The sequence below is a fragment of the Musca autumnalis genome, unplaced genomic scaffold (genome assembly GCF_047663935.1).
Source record: "Musca autumnalis isolate F117 unplaced genomic scaffold, ASM4766393v1 scaffold_4, whole genome shotgun sequence".
NCBI lineage: Eukaryota > Metazoa > Arthropoda > Insecta > Diptera > Muscidae > Musca > Musca autumnalis.
In genome coordinates, this window is record NW_027411977.1 from 132,966,591 (window position 1) to 132,990,358 (window position 23,768).

A 23,768-nucleotide genomic window follows, 5' to 3' on the forward strand; every position below is an offset into this window, starting at 1 on the left:
TTTCGTTAGCAAAGATTCTATCTTGTTTAACAAATTTATTTCTCCCGTGCTTTGACCTTTTACGGCTTGGGCATATGACACAAAGTTATCTGAAGTCTGGTTGGGCATGGTGTTATCTTCATAAGCAGTTTCGTTACGTTTAGAATACACGAGAGCAGACTTCTTTTGAACCAGTTTTTGGTAAATCGGGCATCCTTTGTAACTAGCTGTATGGGTGTTCAAGCAGTGCAAACATTTAGGTGCGGTATTTTCTGGTTTATTACATTCTAATGTGGGATGACCTAAACCACATTTAACGCACCTAAAAGGTTTACGGCAGTATGATTTTGTGTGTCCAAATTCTTGACATCTAAAGCATTGCACTAAGTCGTCAAATTTTCTTGGGGGTTCAATAGTAACAATGTTATTGAATATGCCAGTAATATTATAAATCTCTTTATTGTTACTTTTGGGGTCCAAATCAACGAAGAACATGGGTAAAGGCTCCTTGGTTTTTCTGCTAATTATGTTACGTACGCTCCTTACATCGTGACCTTTACTCATTAAAAAGGCTTTTATATCCGATACATCGGTGGTGTAATGTAAATTTTTAATTACTACCCTGTAAGCTCTTTCCGTTTTCAGTTGATAAGTATGATAGCATATATTGTTACTATCAAAGTGCTTAATTACTTTTCGGTACGAATCGACGTTTTTTATCATTAGACGAACTTCACCTTTTAGAAGAGATTTAAAATTAAAATCTTCAACTGGAATAATTTTATTTATGCTATCCAAAATTTTAGTAACATTCTTGACGTCCGGAATAAAAATTGGTGGCGGTTTTGGTACAGCTTGATTTGGTTCTGGTTGATTCGGTTCAGCTTGATCTGCTTCATCGATGTTGTTTTCATTTTCTATAGTTGATAATACGCTAAATCTGTTGGATGTGGACGGCTGGTTGTCATCAACCACTTGCTTCCTTTTAGGCGAATTACCTAAAGGTGGGGACACAGGTATTTTTCTTTTAGTTGACACTTCCTGCCACTTTTCTTCTTGATCATCAATGCAATCAGTTGCATTACTTTTTGTTGTGACACTCATTGCGGCTATTTTTTTAATTATTGTTATCTTTTGTGTTGTGGGTGTAATAATGCAATCAAAAAAAAAAAAAAAATGTTGAGAGGTGTAAAGTTTATTTTGACGCTCTCTGTATGTATAATAAATAAAAGCAACCAGAAAGTAACCAGACAGACTTATACGAAGATAGGATCATCCATTTTTGAGCTAAAGTGGGCACCGCCTTTGTATCCATATTTTCAACCCAACTTATGCTTTACATTTACGAAATCTACTCGATTTCGACTGTCAATTCCTTTGCGTATACGTCAAATGAAAACTCATCTGAAATCCATTGGATTTAATTTGAAGTTTAATACCCCAGTGGGTTTGGATTTCAAATGTCAATTCCATGTCGTAAACGTCAAATAAATCCTCTCGAAGTGGGTTAACCCGGCAAAAAACTCTAGTGTAACCGCACTATAAGCAATGGAATTGACAGTTGAAATCGAGTGGATTTCGTAAATGTAAACATAGTATTAGCTGCAATTTGCTAATTAGGGTTCCCAAAAACTTCTCCACCAAGATTGTGGGCCTCTTGATTTTAGGTAATTTTAAGTCCATGTTTTGGCATATCCTCATTTGACTGTCCCAAAACAGCAACATCTATTGTTTAATACAGGGTTTAGAAGCCAGAAGTTAAAAACATTAGCTGTACACATAAACTGCTACACAATAGGTGTGTTCGTTTACTCAACAATTTGTACAAGTCCAGTAACTTCTTGTAAACGACTAACCCCCTGTTTTTATACCCTCCACCATATGGAGGGTATAATTAAATTTGTCATTCCGTTTGTAACACATCGAAATATTCGTCGGAGACCCTATAAAGTATTTATATTATTGATCAGCATAAAATTCTATGTCGATTTAACCATGTCCGTCTGTCCGTCCGTCCGTCTGTCTGTTGAAATCAAGATACAGCTCGAAATTTTAAAGATATAGAGTCAATATTTGGTACAGAAGTTTTTATTACATGCAGGATGGTTGGTATTGAAAATGGGATATATCGGTCCACGTTTTGATATAGCTCCCATAGAACGGTACCTCCCGATTTTCGGTATTTTTAAGGTTTTAGCTTCATTATCCTACCAAAATGGCTGAAATTTGGTACGTAGCCTTCTTTAAGGGTATACAAATTTCCCTTAAAGAAAAAATTGAGAAAACGCTTATAATTTCGTTAATTACCGATGTTTTTCGGTAAGTTAGCGACGAATAAAAAGCAGTCGTAAAATTCTACCGACAGCAAGAGTGTTGTCAACTTTTATTCGAACTTTTCATTCATAATTTTGCGTTTTAATTTTACCGATTTTTGTCGGTAACTCAAAAAATGTCTTAGAGAATCGCACTACTGGCCTCAATATTCCACCGAAATGGAAGAAATTTGGTATTTGGACTTCGTTGGGGGTACTCCCACTTCCCCTTTAAATTTGTCGGTATAGGTGCAAGCCTTCATATAGCCCCCTTAGAACGGTACCTCCCGATTTTCGTAATAATGAAGATTGTGACGTCAATATCCCACCGAAATGGCTGAAATTCGTTATTTAGTCTTCCAAGAGTTATAAAATATTCCAGAAGAGTATTATCAGCATACGTCTTCCTATATCCCCATAGAAGATTACTTCTTGATTTACGGTATTTTTTAAGTTTTAGCCACATTCTTTTACCGAAATATAGGAAATTTGGTATTTAGTCTTCTTTGAGTCTAAATACTTTCCGTCAGAAATTTGTCGGTATAGATCGATGTTTTGAAATAGCCCCCATAGAACGGTGCCTCACATTGTTTTACCGAAATTGCTGAAATTTAGTATTAAGTCTTCTTCATACACGAAAGGAAACTAATTATTCCATTTTACTTCAATACAGCTTGTGGTGGAGGGTATAACAAGTTCGGCCCGACCGAACTTAACGCCCTTCTTACTTGTTGTAACTATTTTTTGTTCGTTCGTCTATATTCGTAAAAATTTAGGCATCCATAGTTCAGCTCCTAGATGACATACGGACCTAATTTTTCGTATACGCGTTCCATATATAGTTAAGAATTGCTCTTTTAAAAATCTGATCTCTACATTTGCCCTGACGCGAGTAAATCGATCGATCAGGGGGTAAGGTCTTTAGCATTGTACTGTAAAGCATGGTACAATAATACAGGTAGCATTATCAAGCCAGCTGATGGTAACATAATGTGTCAATTGCATTGAATTGATGTCAAATTTTGACATCTTATGCTACCAACAATTGCCGATGCGGGTACCTGTGTATTTGTACCCTGCTGTAAAGTAAACGAACGCACATAATAGGTCTGTACGATAACTCAAAAGTTTGTACAAATTTGTACAAACTTTTATAAACTGCTGTTCGATAACAAACTTGTTCAGTAAAAGAGAAATGAGAAGTAATTGCAAGTTACTGGACTTGTACAAATTTGTACAAATTGTTGAGTAAACGAACATACCTATTGTGTAGCAGTTGATGTGTAAAGCTAATGTTTTTAACTTCTGGCTTTTAAACCCTGTTTTAAATAATAAATGTTGCTGTTTTGGGACAGTCAAATGAGGATATGCCAAAACATGGACTTAAAATTGCCTAATATCAAGAGGCCCACAATCTTGGTGGAGAAGTTTTTGGACCACTGGGAACCCTAATTAGCAAATTGCAGCTAATAGTAAGTTTACATTTACGAAATCCACTCGATTTCAACTGTCAATTCCACTGCTTAAACTTCAACTGAAATCCAGTGGATTTCAGATGAGTTTTCATTTCACGTATACGCAAAGGAATTGACAATCGACATCGAGTAGATTTTGTAAATGTAAACCAAACATATGTTGGGTTGAAAATTTAGATACAAACGTTCAAAATACCTGAATGGGAGCTACACCAAAACGTGGACATATGTATGTCCACAAATTTTGGTAAAGATGTTTCTTGACCACTAGGTACCCTTACTGACAATTTACAGATAATTAAAACTTCAAAATACCTGAAATCGAGTGCCTATTTTATTTATTTTATATCGCATAACAAAAAGAATACAAACACAAGTGTATTAATTAGCAAATTATTTTTGGTGATAAGAATTAATGGCCTGTTTCTCTATGACGATTCGAATTCAAATTCGTTCGAAGTACTACCAAACTCTCTGGGTTGTGGTTGATTGATACTAAAAATAATTCAAATATTTTTCAAAAACCAGAAGTTTGGTAGTACATATTTCGAACGAATTTGGTATTCGATTCGTGTTAGTGAAACAGGCCATAAGAATTTAACAGCCAGTTTCTGTATGTCGAAAGAAGAATGTGTGCGAATGAAACACGCCCGAACTTTAGTTTTCGAAATAGTTTTACCTTTGCTTTTGCTTCAAAACAAACAAAAAAAAAAAAAAAAAAAACAAATTTGAAAAACACAAGAGTTTGGACGTGTTTCTTTCGCACACATTCTTCTTTCGACATACAGAAACAGGCTGTAAATTTTTTTCAATATTTTGACAGGAACCAATGTGGACGACCTTCTGTTTGGCTGCCTTATGGATGCCAACATTTCACTTGTAAATACTGAAATAAAAGTTAATTTCAGCTTTCCAATTATTGTAGGCCGCCACCATTAATCGAAACATATAATCTCCGACATCCAACATAATCAGTTTTACCATATTTGTGTCCAAAACCACATTTTCGGCAATAATGTCGTGCTGAAACATATATTAGAACATACAAATTAAATAAAAGATATGTTTAATTAAAGTATTATTTCAGTAGTGCGATTCTCTAATTCATTTTTTGAGTTCCCCACAAATGTCGGTAAAATTAAATTGCTTATAATTTCGGTACTTAAAGAAATTTTTCGGTATGTTAACAACCAAAATAAAGTTGTTAATTCCTTACGATAGCAACAGTGTGTCAAATTTATTGATACTTTTTATTCATAACTAGCAGACCTCGGTCCGCGTTACTGGCCTGAGTTTTAATGACAATTTTTTACGCACTTTATGCTACAAAATCAAATATAGCGTTTTTAAAAATATTGTATCCCATCCCTGTACATTCCATGACAATTTCAGAAAAATCGGTTCAGCAGTTTTTGTAGAAAACATAAAAATTGAAAATTGAAAAAAGTGGGCGTGGTCAAATTTTCTTTGTATAAAAACCTAAGTCGGCTTATGGCGAACATTTCACAAAAAGAATTATCCAAATCGGTCGGTCCAGCCAATCTCAACTGATGCCATTACCAACGAACGACATTTGATTTTTATCTATAAAGATTTTGCGTTTTAATTTTTCCGATTTTTATCGGTAACTCAAAAAATGAGTTACAGTTACAATCAACTTCTATCATTGCTCTACTCTATAAAATAATTTCTTTAGAAGAACTTTTCGCAAAAGTAACGAACTTTTGAAGACTTCTTAAAAACAGTTTCATTAGAAAACAAGTAAGAACGGCGTTAAGTTCGGCCGGGCCGAACTTGTTATACCCTCCACCACAAGTTGTATTGAAGTTAAATGGAATAATTAGTTTCCTTTCGTGTATGAAGAAGACTTAATACTAAATTTCAGCAATTTCGGGAAAACAATGTGAGGCACCATTCTATGGGGGCTATTTCAAAACGTCGATCTATATCGACAATTTTCTGACGGAAAGTTTTTAGGCTCAAAGAAGACTAAATACCAAATTTCCTATATTTCGGTAAGAGAATGTGGCTAAAACTTAAAAAAATACCGAAAATCAAGAAGTACGCTTCTATGGGGATATAGGAAGACGTGGACCTATACTGATAATACTATTCTGGAATATTTTATAACTCTTGGAAGACGAAATAACGAATTTCAGCCATTTCGGTTGGATATTGACGTCACAATCTTCAGTATTACGAAAATCGGAAGGTACCGTTCTATGGGGGCTATATCGAAACGTGGACCTATACCGACGAATTTTAGTCAGAAATGGGGCAATATGAAAGCGTGGACCTGTACAGACAAATTTCTGGCGAACAGTTTTATATCACATTGAAGACTAAATACCAAATTTCAGCCATTTTTAGTGGAATATTGAAGACGCAAAAGGTACGGGAGGTACCTTTCCATGGGGGCTATATGAAGGCGTGGACATATACCGGCAAATTTAAAGGGGAAGTTTGAGTACCCCCAACGAAGTCTAACTACCAAATTTCAGCCATTTCGGTGGAATATTGAGGCCACAACGATCAAAATACCGAAAATCGGGAGGTACCGTTCTATGGGGGCTATATGAAGGCATAGACCGATACCGACAAAGTTCTGGGGGAAAGTTTTATACCACCAACGTAGACTAAGTACCAAATTTAAGCCATTTCGGTGTGATAATGAAGCTAAAACCTTCAAAATACCGACAATTGGGAGGTACCGTTCAATGGGGGCTGTATGAAGGTGTGGACCGATACCGACAAAATTCTGGGGGAAAGTTTTATACCCCTAAAGAAGACTACGTACCAATTTTCAGCTATTTTGGTAGGATAATGAAGCTAAAACCTTCAAAATACCGAAAATCGGGAGGTACCGTTCTATGGGGGCTATATGAAGGCGTGGACTGATACCGACAAAATTCTCGGGGAAAGTTTTATACCCCCAAAGAGGACTACGTACCAAGTTTCAGCCATTTTGGTAGGATAATGAAGCTAAAACATTAAAAATACCGAAAATCGGGAGGTACCTTTCTATGGGGGCTATATCAAAACGTGGACCGATATATCCCATTTTCAATACCAACCATCCTGCAAGTAATAAAAACTTCTGTACCAAATTTTGACTCTCTATCTTTAAAATTGCGAGCTGTATCTTGATTTCAACAGACAGACGGACGGACTGACGGACGGACAGACGTACATGGTCAAATCGACATAGAATTTTATGCTGATCAATAATATATATACTTTACAGGGTCTCCGACGAATATTTCGATGTGTTACAAACGGAATGACAAATTTTATTATACCCTCCATATGGTGGAGGGTATAAAAATACTTACATCAAATGGGCACGTATGATTAATGTTAGTATTGTGCAGCAGATTATTGGCCAACAATTTTAAGAAGGGATATTTTTCTCGATTTTTTAAGAATCTACAAAAATCAGCTGATCTATTGTAAATATAAGGTTGAAAGCCGTTCGATTTTTTAAAAAAGGCTACATTTACCTAAAAGATTACAAAATGTCAAATTTATATAAACAATATGAAAACGTTCCAAATTGTACTTGCCGAAACATTCGTAACAGGTATCTGGAGTAGTTTTACAGTGACATTTAGACCAACCACTCCACGACGTATTAGTTTCAAATTACATTTTTCCATTGTAGAAAACGATGTGTCGAGAGAGGTACACTTTAGATTTGTAAATCGAACATTTCCAACAACAATAGCTAGAAGTGTGAACATCAAAAGCAGGAGGATATAAAGTCGTTGCATATTTGCAAAGAAAAGAGGAGGCGAATGTTTCACCGAAAGCGACAATATATGAATTGTCATTTTCCATCTTCTATTTTTTGTATAAATTTCAATTTTGTTATTTGTTAGGCTTGGATGACAGGGTCTAACTATTAAAAAGTCATTTGCTAATTTATTTTTTGTTGTATTAATTTTCAGTAAAATGAAGAGAAAAAGCCGTACATACATATGTATGTAATTATTATTAGTTATTAAAAAGCCATTTGCATTTATAAAATTTAAAATTGTTCTTGTTTTATTGAAAATGCAGTAAACAGATGATAAAAAGATATACAGTGAGTCAAAGCCAAAAGTATCCACTTCTTTTTTCTTTTACTGTTATTATTGTTATTTTCGGTGCACGAAATATGATTTTCCCCATTCTTCTTGCAAGGCCTTGCACTTAAAAGGTCGTGGGTTCGATTCCCCGGCCAGGCAACATCAAATTTTCAACGGTTGAAAAATACCCCTCAGTGATGCTGCCGACATTTCCTGAGTATTTCAGCCATGTAAAACTTCACTAAAAGTGGTGTCTTAACGCCTTTCGGACTCGGCAATAAACAGAAGGTCCCATATCATTGAGCTAATATGAATCGGGGTGCACTCATTGATATAAGGAAGTCTCCCTTGTCTCGTATTTGATGTTCGTGGAACAATTATTAATTATTATTTATTAGGACGAAGGTCATTGTTTATGAACGTTTTTTAATTAATTGAATTTTTAATGAGCTAACATTACCTAAGGAGTTTTTGTATTGAAAAAGTGAATTCTAGCGAAGTCTCACACACTCATCCAATATATGGATTCAATAAGGAATTTTTTCGCCAAAACTATTTTTATGAAGTTTATGAAGTAAGTTGGCGCAGTGCCAAAGTTGCAACTCTTTTGTATAAAATATATCCTTGTTGTTGTGTCGGTTGCATAAATATACCGAAGTGAGACAAAATTTATTATGAATTGGGAAGCTGATAATGGGTACTTTTATAATATATCTTTTATAATATAACAGAACCCTTCCGATTTTAGATATTTTGGGGATTTTAGCGACACTTCTTGATCGATTCCGCTGAAATTTGGTATTTCGACCTCTTGGAAAGTATGGGACCTTCGTACCAAAAATGACTAACATAGGCGCGGACATAACTCCGACGGACATAACTCTCAAAAATCGTTGGTAGTTATGTCCGTGAAGCAAAGCGGACTTAGCACACAAAAATCGCGGACATAACTCCCAACGACTTTTTTTTCTTAATATATAAATTATTTCTTTGCTTAATTTTGAAGTTTATAGTTATACTTATTTTTTTAAATTTTAGAGTAGAAGTTAGAATGTAAGCGGACTTATACATTTGAGAAGGTCTAGGTGCCAACCAATGCCGAAGTATCCACAAAATCCACCTGATTTCAAAAAATTATTAAAAAAATTTGTTTTTTTCAAAACAGCACTGTGCAACATTTTTAGGGTGATCTTGTGCAAACAATTCGAACTGAGGATTTTTTGAAAGTACAGACCCAAACGACAAGAAACCCTAGTTTGGTTTAGTTGTGTCAGATCCAGCTCGGATTTTATGGCCTCATCTAAACATGGTTAAATATTGAGTTTTTAAAGATATTCGTGGCTATATCTCTGAAACCAATGCGAATCTTCTTCTGACCTCTGAAGCAAATTTGTAGATAAGGACAAGAATAAAATATTTGGAGAAATAATGAACTCGAAAAACTACATTTATTGCCTCAAATTTCAAAATATATGCAAAAATGCCACAATTTTTATACATTTCGCACCGTATCTCCAAAACCGTTAATTTTTTCTGAATATTATCTTTTGGAAAAATATTCCCTGGAATGTAATACACAACTCTTCAGAACATGTCATTGTTGTAAAATGCCTCAATGCCGTTGTTTTCAGTACATTTTTCAACGACGGTTTAATAAAATAATGTTGTGAAATCCGAAATGCAAGAATAAACTGTTGGTGTGAACTGTGTTTGAAATACGTGTTGTAAAAGATATGATGCAAAATACCGCTGAAACAACATGAAGTAAGCATTTTAGAGTTTCAGAATGTTCTAAAGAATTGTTGAGAACTTTATTTGGAAGATTTTTGCAAAAGGTTACTTGGTTCAACTCCCAATAGTTTAACCGATACTGACCAGAATTTCAGGAATTATGTAAAATTTTCTATATTTTATAGATTTTGATGCCCTAGATGGAGTTTTTCTTTTGTGGTATTTTCAAAGATAAGTTCTACTAGTTTAGGGCTACAATATTGCTAGAGGCAGCAAGGCCAAATTCCTATTCTTTTCTGAGATAAAGGCCTGATAAATGCAAAAAATTGTAGATTTAGCTCGGTTTAGATGAGGCCATAAAATCTGAAATGGATCTGACAGGACAAAACCCTACTAGGGTTTTTGTAGTCTAAATATGTACTTTCAAAAAATGCATACTAGAAGTTGTTTGCATTTTCAGTGTCGCATAGTGTAGTCTGGTTTAATACCATTGTTGTTGTTTTATTATTTTAAAACAACTAATTTATTAGTGGAAAAAGGTTGGCATTGTTCGCCAAGGGGTACGGCAGGGAAGACTAGTTTCGATCCACGCCACTGGATCTCATTAGTTTCCTTGGTTCTTGTTTGTAGATATTCTCCACCGAAGTTATTTTTCAATAACTTCTTCAACAAGAAACTTTTTATACCCAAACATCAATCGTCAGCTCGAAGTATAAAGGTGAACAAAGAAAAACTTCAATGAGAAGTTTTTCTTTGGCAACCTAACACAACTTTGCGAAACAAACCAAACCTTTTCCCACTGCTATGTGTCGTCGAATTTCGACGAATGCACATAGCAAAATGTAGTTGGTAGCTTGTCGCAGCCAACCATACAAACGGTGCCAGTGTTTCTCAAATCGAACATTGGTGGCGTCGTTTTTTATTGGGATAGCTAATACAATGTAGAGGGATTTGTTTTTCTTTTCTTTTTTCATAGTAGGCTGCTTTTTCTAGGGGAGGGTTACTAACCCGGCGCCCAAACCCAAGTTTTTAACGTTCTTATGGGTGAACGCGCGGCACATGTTAGCTCACTACCTTTAACGGGTGTTAAAGGCAGCTCCCCAGGTGACACCACGGGTAGGTCCGTGTCCACTTGAGATGAGAGAGGGACCAAGATAAATCCTGGACTTTGCCATGTTAAAGCCGGTCAGGACCGTTCCTTGGTATCTCTCATCCCCTACGTCACCCAAGTCCTGGAGAAGACGCAAGAGATGCAGATCGACACCTACCACATTTTTGTCGATTATAAAGCAGCCTTCGACAGCCCACTACGTTCAAATGTATTTCAGGCCATGTCTGAATTTGGTATCCCCACAAAGTTCATTCGGCTTTGTAAAATGACTTTAACTGACGCGAGATCCTCAGTTAAAATAGGAAATAACCTCTCCGAAGAATTTTGTCCCAAATAGGTTTCAGGCAAGGAGACAGCCTCTCGTGTGATCTCTTCAACGTCCTGCGTCAAAAGAAGTGGCACAATCTACACCAATAGTCACATGTTACTTGCTTATGCTGATGATATAGACATCATGGGACGATCAGTAAAATAAGTAACAGATACCATTATGAAGGTCGAAGGTCGAGAATCTGCTAAAGTGGGACTGGCGCATGGTACAATAATACAGGTAAAAGCAAGTCCCAGCTGATTAGATTCACCCGTAATACTAGTGTCAAAATGTATATGACGTTTTGTCATTGTGTATACTTTTTGTCAACCGTTGTTTTCAAAATAAAAAAACATAAATCGTTCACATACAAACAAATGGAAATTAAAAATATAAAAAACAAGTAAAAAAGTAACAGTCGGCTTTGCCGACAAAGATATACCCTCAGACTGTGTATATTGAAACTATTTTTTTCCAAAATACGTATGTATTTAGGGCGTTTTAAAAATTTTGGACGTTTGAACCGACAAAAATGTTGATTAGGATTAAAGATCAAAAGTTTTGCAGAGGAGATACTAAAAGGAATGGATCGACATTGGCCGTTATGGAAGTGGATCTCCAGCCAAAACATATGGTGCCATAGGGGGTTTTTACACTCTTCGGGCTGTTTGCTCAAGAAGTATGGACTTGCCCCTAAAAAAACTTTTACAATCGTAATTGAGGCAGCGAATGGAAGCTGCTTCAACAAACATCAAAGTGATTCGATAGCAGGTCTTAAAGTGAACTTATCCGAAATTTTGCGCGGGAGGTACCGGATGGAGTGGACAAATATAGTCCATATTTGAACCTGATCTATATCTGGTAGATATATTAGGATGTGTAAAATATATACCAATTCGGCCACTCCCTTCAAGAGTTACCCTACGAACAATTTTTCCGAACATTTTTGAACTTTTGTGGGGGAGGTATCTGAAGGAGTGAACCGATATGGCTTATCTTCAAACTTAAACTATGTTTGGACAAAATATTACTGAGGCCAAATTTTGGACCGAATCGGCAGATCCGTTCGATAGTTATCTTGCGCTCCAACCACCTCACACGGTGTCATAGGGGTTTTTTTGCAACTTTCAGGCTATTTTCTCAGGAAGTATGGACTTGCCCCTGATGAAACTTGTACCGTCGTATGGAGGGCGGTGAATACAATTTGCTAAAACAAAAATCAAAGCGATTCGAGAGATGGCCCTAAACTGAACTTTTCCAAAATTTTGTGTGGGTGGTACCCGAAAGAGTGGACCGATTGAGTCCATATTGAAACCTTATTTAAGTCTGGTACACGTTTCATGATTGGTAAAGTATCGACCAAATCGGTTACTTCCTTCAAGAGTTATCGTGCGCACAAATTTTCCGAAAATTTTCGAACTTTTGTGGGGGAGGAACCGGAAGTAGTGGACCGATAAAGCCCATCTTCGAACTTAAACTAAGTTTGGGAAAATATTAAGAAAGCCAAAATTTGAACTGAATTGGTTCATCCGTTCCAGAGTTATCGTGCGCTCCAGCCAGCCAGACAGACAGACGGGCGGACATTGCTCAATCGACTCCAAATTGTCTGAAACACATTTCGTCCAAACATACTTGGGGTCTAAAACCATTATTTCGATGAGGCACATTTTGCCCGTATGAAAGTGTATATGAGGAAAAGTCAAAATTTTTTAGTTTCCATGAAGCCAAGGTTTGCACTATTATAATACGCGAACTATTGTAGTTTACCAGTAACTATGACTATAGCTGGATTAATTTAGATGTTTTTGTACAAAGCTCAAAAATTTAGCAAAAAAATTTAATTTACGTGGTAGTTACGACCGCGTAAAGGAAAAACCATAGGTAAAAACACGTTGAATCTAAACAGGTTTTTTACATTGCTATTCGATTTCTGATTAAACCATTCAAATGACGGACATCTGTCCAAAGTAAAAGTTGGAGAATACAAAATGAAGATTACACTTCTAATGTATCACTTTCCAAAATTTCCACTGCATCCACCTTTTATGGATGCTGACATTTTGAAGCCGGATTTCAGGTGTTTTTTGTATTTTTTATGTAACTGGGACGCGCATTCGGATATTTCGAAAAACCAATTATAGGACTAAAGAACTCGCGATTTCGCATAATCTGATATGTATATTAAGTATGTAGCCCACACAGCAGCAGAGTAATCTACTGCCAAAGGCCAAAGTTTAGTGCGATATTTTTTCTAAAAAAAACCTATTTTTTGGGTACAGTATTTACAATATCGTTTTGAGTGTGCTGGTACCCCGCGATATTTTAGTTTTTCGACGATCCGGATCATATGAATCACAGATCGTAAAAATCCATCTACTAGAACGGCGGAAATGGCTACTGCAAAAATTGAAAAATTTGCGAAAAATGTTTTTCAAAATATCGCTGACTAATTCGCGTTTAATGTGGATCGTTTCCATTTCAATGAAGAAAGTGAATCATCACTCGCGTTTGTGTGAAAACAGCGGCTTGAAAAATTTAGTGGCATGGGAGCTGTATCCGATTTATCCAAAAAATACAGTGTGATGCTACATCCATGGTTCTTGATGGATTTTATTGAAATATGTTTAGATCGATGTATTTTTTCACGGTTGATAGTGAAATCGGATGCGCATAAAAAGTGTATGCACTTTGTGCAAAACATAAGCGTAATACAGTTTGTTGCACACTAAACTGCAGACGATGCTACATCTTAGCGGCCAAAGTAAATCCTGGCAAATGTGTACAAATTAAAAGAGAAGAATTCCCTGTATTGGTAAACCGCATGCGCATCAAGTGATTTTGGGGATTTCGCGATTTACACGCATTTCAAAATGAACATTACCCGATACAATTTTATTTCAAGATTATACCCCATTTAAAGGAACCCAACATTTATTTGAAAGATGTCCATATCTTCTGCTAGATGTTAGCGTGTTTTAGAGAAGTGATTAGAATAAAAAATGTGATTTATTGCGTGGAATTTAACTAAAATAGAAGAAAAACTCCGACCTATTTTTCTTACATTTTATTCAACTAACTCACAAAATAAATTTTAATAAATATTTTCTCTTAAAAAAAATTTTATAAATTTCCTCAATATATTTTTTATTTTTTGCTATAATATGCAAACCGCTAAACGGATTTGTATAGTTTTGGTTTCATTTGAATCTTCGCGATGTTTAGATTACGTACATATTTTTTATATATTTTTCAGATGCATAAACAGCTTGAATTTTATTAGAACAAGTTGTAAACTACCAATTGTTTTGATTGCTTTCCTAATTTCCGCGAAAATTTACAACTTTTTCACTAAAGTTATGGGACCTCAGTAACCATATAGTATGTAGGGAGCCCCTAATTAAGAGAGTTTCTCAATATAATGATTAGAGTCTTTTAAAGATTTTTTTCTTTTTATCAGAATTGAAACCGCCATTACTTTTGCGCGCAACAACCAAAATTAGTATCTTGAACAGATTTAAGAATGGGATTTTTTTCCCAATCTATGTACCAAAAATCATTCATGTAGCTTAAAAAAAAATTTTAATTTTTTTTTTATGGAAAACTAAAAAATTTTGTCTTTTCTTCATATACCCTCGTTAGCATAAATGCTGAGGGTATAATGAATAGATACGATGGATAAATGTGCTTATTTCAACTTTCCATTAGATCCACATCGCAGTCACGCCTTTCAAGAAGAATGCCTGTACATGTTGGGATCACTGGAAGAGTAGGAAAAAATGGAAGCTCGTGTCACATGCAGAACGATTTGTGGTGCATTCGCCGAACGTGACTATGGAATGGTAATTAAGTACATGTATTTAAGAATTGAAAATTTATGTAATATGTATTTTGTTCAGTTCCACAGATGTAAATATTACATTCCATTCCACATCCGTTCAAGAACTTTGTGAGGAAAAGGAACTAGATATACACCAGGATAAAACGTCAGTGTTACACATAAACTCCATATTATGTATTTACCTCAGCCCTGAATTAACAAATAAAAAAATTATTTATAATGAAATGTTATATTAAGAAATGATTTTCATGGGACTCCCGTGTCCAACATATCCATATGTGTTCTCCGAACATTCCCAAAAGGACAAGGGATACTTTTCTCATATCACTGAATGCAAGCCGATTCATATTAGCTCAATGATATGGAAACTATTTTCTATCGCCGCTCTTGTATAGAAGTTTTTCATGGCTGAAATACTCTGCAAATGAAAGCTGCCAAAACGGCAGATGTATGAAAATCTGGTTAGGAATTGAGCCGAAGGCCTCCTGAGTGCAAGGCGGGAGTGCTTACAACTGCACCACGGTGGCTCCCATGGCTAGTATACGTAAACGAACACACCCGAACAACGAACCTACCCTTCAACCGTGTTTGAAATGTTGAATAATTAACTATATGCGTGGACGACAGAAGTTTGCAGAACACAGAAACAAGAAGTCGGAGACCTGTTGAGTGGAACAGGGACTTTGACGAAAACTTCTACAAAACAGTTTAAAGTACACCTTCTTGATATTTCACAACCTCCATATAGATCCTAATATGTGCATATTATTGTACAACCATGGCGTGGAGAGATAGGTTAAACGTCTACATAGCTGAATTAGTGTAGTTCTTCCTCTGAGGAATATGAAATCATCCACCGCAAAATGTACAGACATAATAGCCACATGGACAGCTAAAATAAAGCTCACTCTGAATGTATTGGTCGATGAAGCCCTGGATCTCATTACCAACTACCGCCGTCCTCTTTCAAAGCAATAGGTTTTGATGACCTCATTCTAATATGCGGCGCGGCGCACTTTATTTCTTTTTAATACAAGTTTGCATGTAGTATTTAGCATATAAAGAATTCATTAAACAAAATTCAAGCACAAACAATCTTGGCCGTTGCGATATATAACCCCTTTGTTTTGTCATCCTTCGTCGCTCTTTCTTCATAATTATTGATTCCATCTGAAAAAGAATCAATTATTAGTGATTGTAAATATTATATTAAGAGAAATACATACCTATTATGCTTGTCTTCTTTGCGATGCAAAGACAGCATTAAAAAACAGTAGTGGGTATATGATTTTGATTATTCTGACTCAATTGTGCGGTCAACAGATTTAGGAGGATACAGAAAATTTCTCGTTCTGTTTAATTTTCTGGTCACTCTTATTGACCTGTTTATCGATACAGAGTCAGCGGTTAAGAGAACTGATGAGGAAGTTTGGTTGCTTCCGAAACTATAGTATTCTCTGCCTCCGCTCGTAGTAATCAATTTCATTACCCACTGTAAAACATTTTGTTTCTTCAAATTTTGAAGGAACAAAAAAATGGACTTTAGCTGAAATAAATACACAACAAGTATTATTTTGCAGTCCAACAATACAAAGCCAACAACAATAACAGGCAATCAGCACGGCCTTACTTGTTGACTACGCATAAAGCAAAAACAACATTTTGTTGTGATCTCTGCTTACTGCAAACAACACTACTTATGCTTGTCTTCTTTGCGATGCAAAGACAGCATTAAAAAACAGTAGTGGGTATATGATTTTGATTATTCTGACTCAATTGTGCGGTCAACAGATTTAGGAGGATACAGAAAATTTCTCGTTCTGTTTAATTTTCTGGTCACTCTTATTGACCTGTTTATCGATACAGAGTCAGCGGTTAAGAGAACTGATGAGGAAGTTTGGCTGCTTCCGAAACTATAGTATTCTCTGCCTCCGCTCGTAGTAATCAATTTCATTACCCACTGTAAAACATTTTGTTTCTTCAAAATTTAAAATTTAATAATCTAACGTTTTTCCATTCAACTCTTTTTAATTAAAAAGCCTTGACATTTTTCAAGGCAATATTTATGAACCTTCAAAATGTGTTTATATTTTTATACCCTCCACCATAGTATGGAGGGTATATTAAGTTTGTCATTCCGTTTGTAACACATCGAACTAATCATTTGCGACCCTATAAAGTATATATATTCTTGATCAGGATAAAATTCTAAGACGATCTAGCCATGTCCGTCTGTCCGTCTGTCCGTCTGTTGTAATCACTCTAGCGTCCGCAATAATTGAGATAGAGTGCTGAAATTTTGCACCCGAGGGTCTTTTTTCCATAGGCAGGTCAAGTTCGAAGATGGGCTATATCGGTCCACTCATTGGTATAGCCCCCATATAACGGTACCTCCGGATTTGAGGTATTTTGACGTTCTTCGCCACATTTGCAGACCGAATTAGCTATAATTTGGCACTTAGGGCTCCTAGTGATCAACAAACTTATATCCCAAAGGATATGGGCATAGGTCCATGTTTTGGTATAGTCCCCATATAACGGTACCTCCCGTTTTTCGGTATTTTGAGAATTTTAGCCACAATTTTTAAGCGAACTAGCTGTAATTTGCCATTTGAGGTTCTCAGTGGTCATGAAATATCTCCACCAAGCATCGTCAGCATAGGTCCATGTTTTGGTATAGCCCCCATATAACGGTACCTCCCGATTTTCGGTATTTTGAGAATTTTAGCTACAATTTTTAACTGAACTAGCTGTAATTTGCCATTTGAGGTTCTCAGTGGTCATGAAATATCTCCACCAAGCATCGTCAACATAGGTCCATGTTTTGGTATAGCCCCCATATAACGGTACCTCCCGATTTTCGGTATTTTGAGAATTTTAGCCACAATTTGTAACCGAAATATCTGCAATTTGACATTTGAGGTTCTCAGTGGTCATGAAACATCTCCACCAAACATCGTCAACATAGGTCCATGTTTTGGTATAACCCCCATATAACAGTACCTCCCAATTTTCGGTATTTTGAGAATTTTAGCTACAGTTTTTAACCGAAATAGCTGTAATTTGACATTTGAAGTTCTCAGTGGTCATAAAACATCTCCAACTAAACATCGTCAACATAGGTCCATGTTTTGGTATAGCCCCCATATAACGGTATCTCCCGATTTTCGGTATTTTGAGAATTTTAGCTACAATTTTTAACCGAACTAGCTGTAATGATCGGTATTTTGAGAATTTTATCTAGAATTTTGTCTATTCAAAAGTAATCGTCAATATAGGTCCATGTTTTGATATATCCCCCCCATATAACTGTACCTCCCGATTTTCGGGAATTTTCAGTGGTCACGAAATTTCAACATGGGTCCATTTTTGAGGGTCTACATTGTTTTGATGAAACTACCCTCAATTTGGCTTTTGAAGTTCCCTGCAGCTATAAAACTTTTCCGCCAAAAAATTTAAAGATAGGTTGACTCTTTGATATAGCCCCGTAGGTGGTACCTTTCATTCTTTTAGATTAGATCAGATAACACTGTGCAACAAAATGGAGGTGAAAGTCTGGGGCACGGAAAATTCCTCTTGAGGATGAAAGGCCTTGGTAAGTATATTATGAACCCCGAAGGACAGATCCGCCGTGAGTCGAACTTCCGCGTTATGGCGTGATGAAATTTTTGTTAGAGACCCTGTGGGCCATCAAGAATTAGCGTTATATCTTTGTTCACTTGCTTAAGTGCTCTACAAAAACAACAAACAAAGATATAATGCTAATTCATGATGGCTTACAGGGTCTCTTGCAAAAACTTCATCACGCCATAACGCGGAAGTTCGAATCACGGCGCATCTGTCCTTCGGGGTTTTTAATATACACACACCAAGGGCTTTCATCTCCAAAAGGAATTATCTCTTTCCCAACATTTGTGTTCACAGTGTAATTTAAGCAATAGTGGGAGGCAGTAGGAGTCTAACCATTGTCGAAAAGTTGCTCCACCTAAAATTGTAAAAGGACCCTAATTATTCCATTTTAATTAAGACTATTTTATGGTGGAGGGTATAAAAAGTTCGGCCAGGCCGAACTTAACGACTTTTTACTTGTTATAATATATATTTTTAAAATCAGAAGTAAAATCGCCACAACTTTTGTGCCCAACAAACAAAAATTTACTCGCGAGTGGATTTGTACTGGGGAATTTTTTTCTTAACCAATATATCACAAATCGTTTATGTAGCGCGAAAAGAAAAGTTTTAATTTTTTTGCAATTTTTTTTGGAAACGAATCCCGGGATTCGGAATTTCGACATTTCTTAGCCCAGGTTTTCGGGATTTTTTGAGGAAATTTTGGGACTGCGGGATTTATCTGGGTTTGCCGTAATAGAAGTATTTTGTAAAGTAAAAAAATAAATGTTCATCGAAAAATGAGATAAATTGATAAAAATATAAGTAATAATATGAAAAATAAAGGTATATCCAACAAAAAATGAGAACTTACTTCCTCAAAAAAAAAAAAATAAAAAAAAAAAGCTAATTTGTAAGATGTCTATTTAAGTATCAATTATAGTGAAAATTGATCGTCGTTAGATTTCCGGTTTTCATTGGGGACACTTTGCATCGTTACACTTCGAGTCGCAGCTCGGATAGCTTCTGTATGGTATTTCCAAAGACCTGTATTAGTGGATGCCTTAGATGCAGCTTACTTTGAAGTATTTATTACAGTAGCGTTTTCTTTTTCTTTCTTCACAAAAATACAATTTTCATCCAAACTTAAACAATTTTTTTTAAAAACTCTTTTTTTTACGTATTCATTTACGGAACATCCTCTAAATGTATTTAAAATTATACTCTTCGTGACGTAATTCATCAATTATATTTCTAACAACTAATTTTAAATATGATTATATTTCCATATGTGAATAAAACCCCATAAATAAGTAATTTCGAAAATCCCGGGACCTGCTAAATCCCGAAAAATCCGGATTTTCGGGATTTCGGGTTGTATTCAAATATTTTTGTCGAGCCTTCCAATACAAGTTAAACCACTGTGCACTGTTGGCCAACATAGGTCTAAGGTAGAACCATAACAGCATTTTAGAGTAAGTTTGTGAAGAAGGATTTCAGGAGGTTCGCCGGAGTTTTCCGACCAGCTGGCATTATTTCTCTTTATATACAGTATCGGCCAAAACTAAAGCACCTCCTCAGTACATTTTTTAAATGATATTTTTTAAGAAAACGAAGTAATAAATTAATTTGTTATATTTCTTTTTATTTGCATTTTTAATATTAAAAAACAGAAACCTTCCTTATGATTTTATTCAAAAAGTTTCAATTCAAAACCAGTAAGGAAAGGATCATAGTCGGGCAGGGCCGACTATATGATACCCTACACCACTGTGAATATGTAAAATATAGGAGATATTTATCAATTTGAACTGATTTCTATATCATATGTTACACTTATTACTAGACAAAATTCCGTCACACATTCCAAATTTCATCAAAATCGGACTTATATAGCGTGTTTGGTGCAGCAAATAAGCCAAATCGGACGAAAATATATATGGGAGCTATATCCAAATCTGAACCGATTTCCATGTAGTTTGGCACATTTATTTCTAGACTGAATTCAGTCACACATTCCAAACTTCATAAAAATCGGGCGTATATAGCGTGTTTGGTGCAGCAAATACGTCAAATCGGCCGAAAATATATATGTGAGCTATATCCAAATCTGAACCGATTTTCACCAAAAGCATATCGTTCTTCTTATGGCTAAAAAATTATATTTCCCAATTTTTAGCTAAATCGGACAAAAAATGCGACCTGTACGTTGCAAACAAAAATACATGGACAGACGGACGGATATGCATAAATCGACTCAGAAAGTGATAATATGTATAGCCACAATAATTGAGCTAGATCCCATGTTTTAATATAGTAACTCCCGATTTTCGGTATTTTGATGATCTTAGCTGTAATTTGACATTTACTGTTGTTAGTGCTCACAACACTTCTCCACCAATAGTCGTCAACAACGGTTCATGCTTTGACATAGTCCCCATATAACGGTACCTCCCGATTTGCGGTATTTTGATGATTTTAACTACAATTTTTAACCAAACTGTAGTTTGACATTTGCGGTTCTTAGTGGCCACAACACTTCTCCAACAAAAATCGTCAACATAGGTTCATGTTTTGACATTTCCCCCATATAACGGTACCTCCCGATTTTCGGCATTTTGAGGACTTTAGCTAAAATTTCGTCAACATCATCAACATAGATACATGTTGTGGTTTAGACCCCATTAACGGTACTTCCCGATTTTTGAGGGTCTTAGCTACATTGTTTAACAAAAATTTCCGTTGGTTTACATTTGAGGTTCTCTGAAGTTGCAAATTTTTCCACCAAAAGTTTTCAAGATAGGTCCAAACTTTGATATAGCCTCTATACAACAGTACCACCCGTTTTTCGGTCTTTTGAGGGTTTAAGCTACAATTTTTAACAGAACTATTTGTAATTTGAAATACATATGAGTTTCTCTGTGCTTACGAAACCACACACAACAAATCATCAACATATTTCCATGCCTTGATATAGCCCCATATAACGGTACCTCCAGAGTTTCCATGTTTCCAGGATTTTAGCTACAATTTTTAACCGAACTAGCTGTAATTTGACATTTGAGGTTGTCCGTGTTGACGAAACTGTTTCACTAAAAATCTTCAACATAGGTCCATACTTTGATATAGCACCCATATAACGGTACATCCCGATTTTCGGTATTTTGAGGGTCTTAGCTACATTGTTTGACAGAACTAGCCCTAATTTGACTTTTGAGGTTCCCAGAAATTATCAAATTTTTCCACCAAAAAGTGTCAAGATAGGTCCATACTTTGATATAGCCCCATATAAAGGTGTCGCCGGATTGAAGAAAATTTTAGACCTTATTGTGGACAAGAAAGAAAATAATTACTCAATTTTGGTTCAGAATATTTTATGGTGTAGAGTATAAAATGTTCGGCGCGGCCGAATTTAACGTTTTTTACTTGTTTGTACTCCGTCAGGTTATGCCAGGATCCGCTTTGGTAGCTAATGTTAAAATCTTTTCTGTAATGTTTCCGTAGTTTTAAGAGCACGGAAGTCCATTTCGCTAGAATGAATACAGTGTTTTTCTATATCTGTCGTAGTATCGTCGTTGTTGGAATGTTTGAAACTATCCAATTGTGCTCTCAGAAAAACTTCTTATCGGATACTGTCTAATTTCCATTTGTCGTCTATCGGATACTAGAGTGAGATCAATGACCTACTGCCACGTACTACAGTTATCCAAGCTTGGAAATAAAAAAGTCTGTCGTCAGTTTCAGTGCTGACCCACAAGGTATGTATAGCGTTTATGGAGTTTTTGAGAATAATACCCCGGTTACACTATTGAAGGTTAACCCACTGGGTTTAATAGATCCAGTGGGTTAATCTTTGCTGGTTACACTTAGCTTTTCGAGGATATAAACTGTCAGCTGATGTTTGTTTACGTATACATACAAAATAACTAATAAAGTCGTGTTTAACACTTTTACAATTTCTCGCATGAGATATCGTCCCCTCTTTGCTCATATTGGTATATTTTACACACAGGGATACATTTTTGTATCAAGGTATCAAGCGTACTTTTTGTTAAAAAAGTGTCTAATGTAAAAAAATAAATAATTTTATGATTTTCAAATAACTTTAGATTTGTTAACTCCATAAAATCTCATGCGACCAATCGTAAACGTGTAAAACACGACAAACTTTGTTGCAAAAACAGTTGCAACTTTTGGTACTTTTTGAGTAGAGTTGGATTTTTTTGCACAAATACCGAATACAACACTGTATTTTTGGTGGATTTGTGCCGGATTTAAAATAAACCCAGTCGTGAGAGGATTTAATTTTTGTATGGCAAATCTGGTGAGATTTGACCAGATTAAGCAATAAATCCTCATAAAGTGGGTTAACTCGGCAAAAAACTGTAGTGTAACCGCACTATAAGACTCGATCTATTCTTTATCCTTCAGATATATGGTTTTGTAGCCTCTGTTATTCAGACCATTTTTTCGTAAGCGTAGGGTTCCTGTATGATGCCTATGTCTGGAACCTCCTCAACCAGAAGGATCCGCAGGTTACCTGAAGCGACTTTTGAGTACTTTATACTGATCTGCACGATCTTAAGCATAATTTCTGTGGGGCGATGATGTCGATGCCCCCTCTAGCTGCATAATGTTCACCAGCTTTTCGGCATCGCACACTGGTCGAAACCACTGATCTAGCGGCGCGAAAGTCAAAAAATCTAAGTATAAAATTGCGAAATGTTTTCCATTGTATCGATTACAGACACTCTGCTGACTAAAATTTTGTTTTCACTTTTTGTTGTTGTAAATATTCACTCAGTTATTAACTGTCAAGTGCAAGAAATTTTGATGCATCAGATTTTAACAAAATTGTTGCTAAAAACCTGATTTAATATTTGTTTAATAAATTCGTAATAAAACTAAACAAAGTTTATTTTTTATTGATAGGGGAGGGTGTAAGTTAAATTTAAAAAAAAATGTTTGGGGCCTGTATAGGAATTCTGTAACTTTTATCGATTCAAAAGCTGTTAAAATTTCTTTTGTTTTTGTAACAACTACAAAACAAACAAATGAAATTGTTGTAAAATAAACAATGAGTAAAGTTGTTAAAAAGTTACAGAATAGGGCTACTGAAGTTACATAGTTACGTAGCAATAAATTTTCAAAAATTATTTTTTTTATGTTTTTAGTGCAATATACTTTTGTTGAATGGAGCGTAACTACCAAGGTCCACTGAGGTTCAGTCCAATTTTTTTTACTAATTAATTTGGACTTCCTAGATTCCGAATAACCACAATTTAGCTGCAAATCTTGCTGATAAATGGTCTTGAAAAATAGCTTAAATCCTCAGA

At 35.6% G+C, this 23,768-nt stretch overlaps 1 protein-coding gene across 2 annotated transcripts in view; it reads right to left on the reverse strand.

The window, feature by feature from the left end:
• Positions 1-4,574: 4,574 nt before the first annotated feature.
• LOC141402520 (uncharacterized) overlaps positions 4,575-23,768 on the reverse strand; it is a 72,781-nt gene continuing 53,587 nt past the window's right edge. The window contains exons 1-3 of one of the 2 annotated variants that reach the window (XM_073983999.1): positions 7,330-7,556; positions 7,099-7,266; positions 4,575-4,789 (exon numbers count right to left, since the gene is read on the reverse strand). In XM_073983999.1, coding sequence (XP_073840100.1) covers positions 4,640-4,789; positions 7,099-7,266; positions 7,330-7,536 — 525 coding nt within the window. In that variant the 5' untranslated portion in view covers positions 7,537-7,556 and the 3' untranslated portion in view covers positions 4,575-4,639. Of the gene's footprint in view, positions 4,790-7,098; positions 7,267-7,329; positions 7,557-23,768 lie in introns of those variants that run through there. The other variant, XM_073984000.1, reaches the window with a different exon arrangement.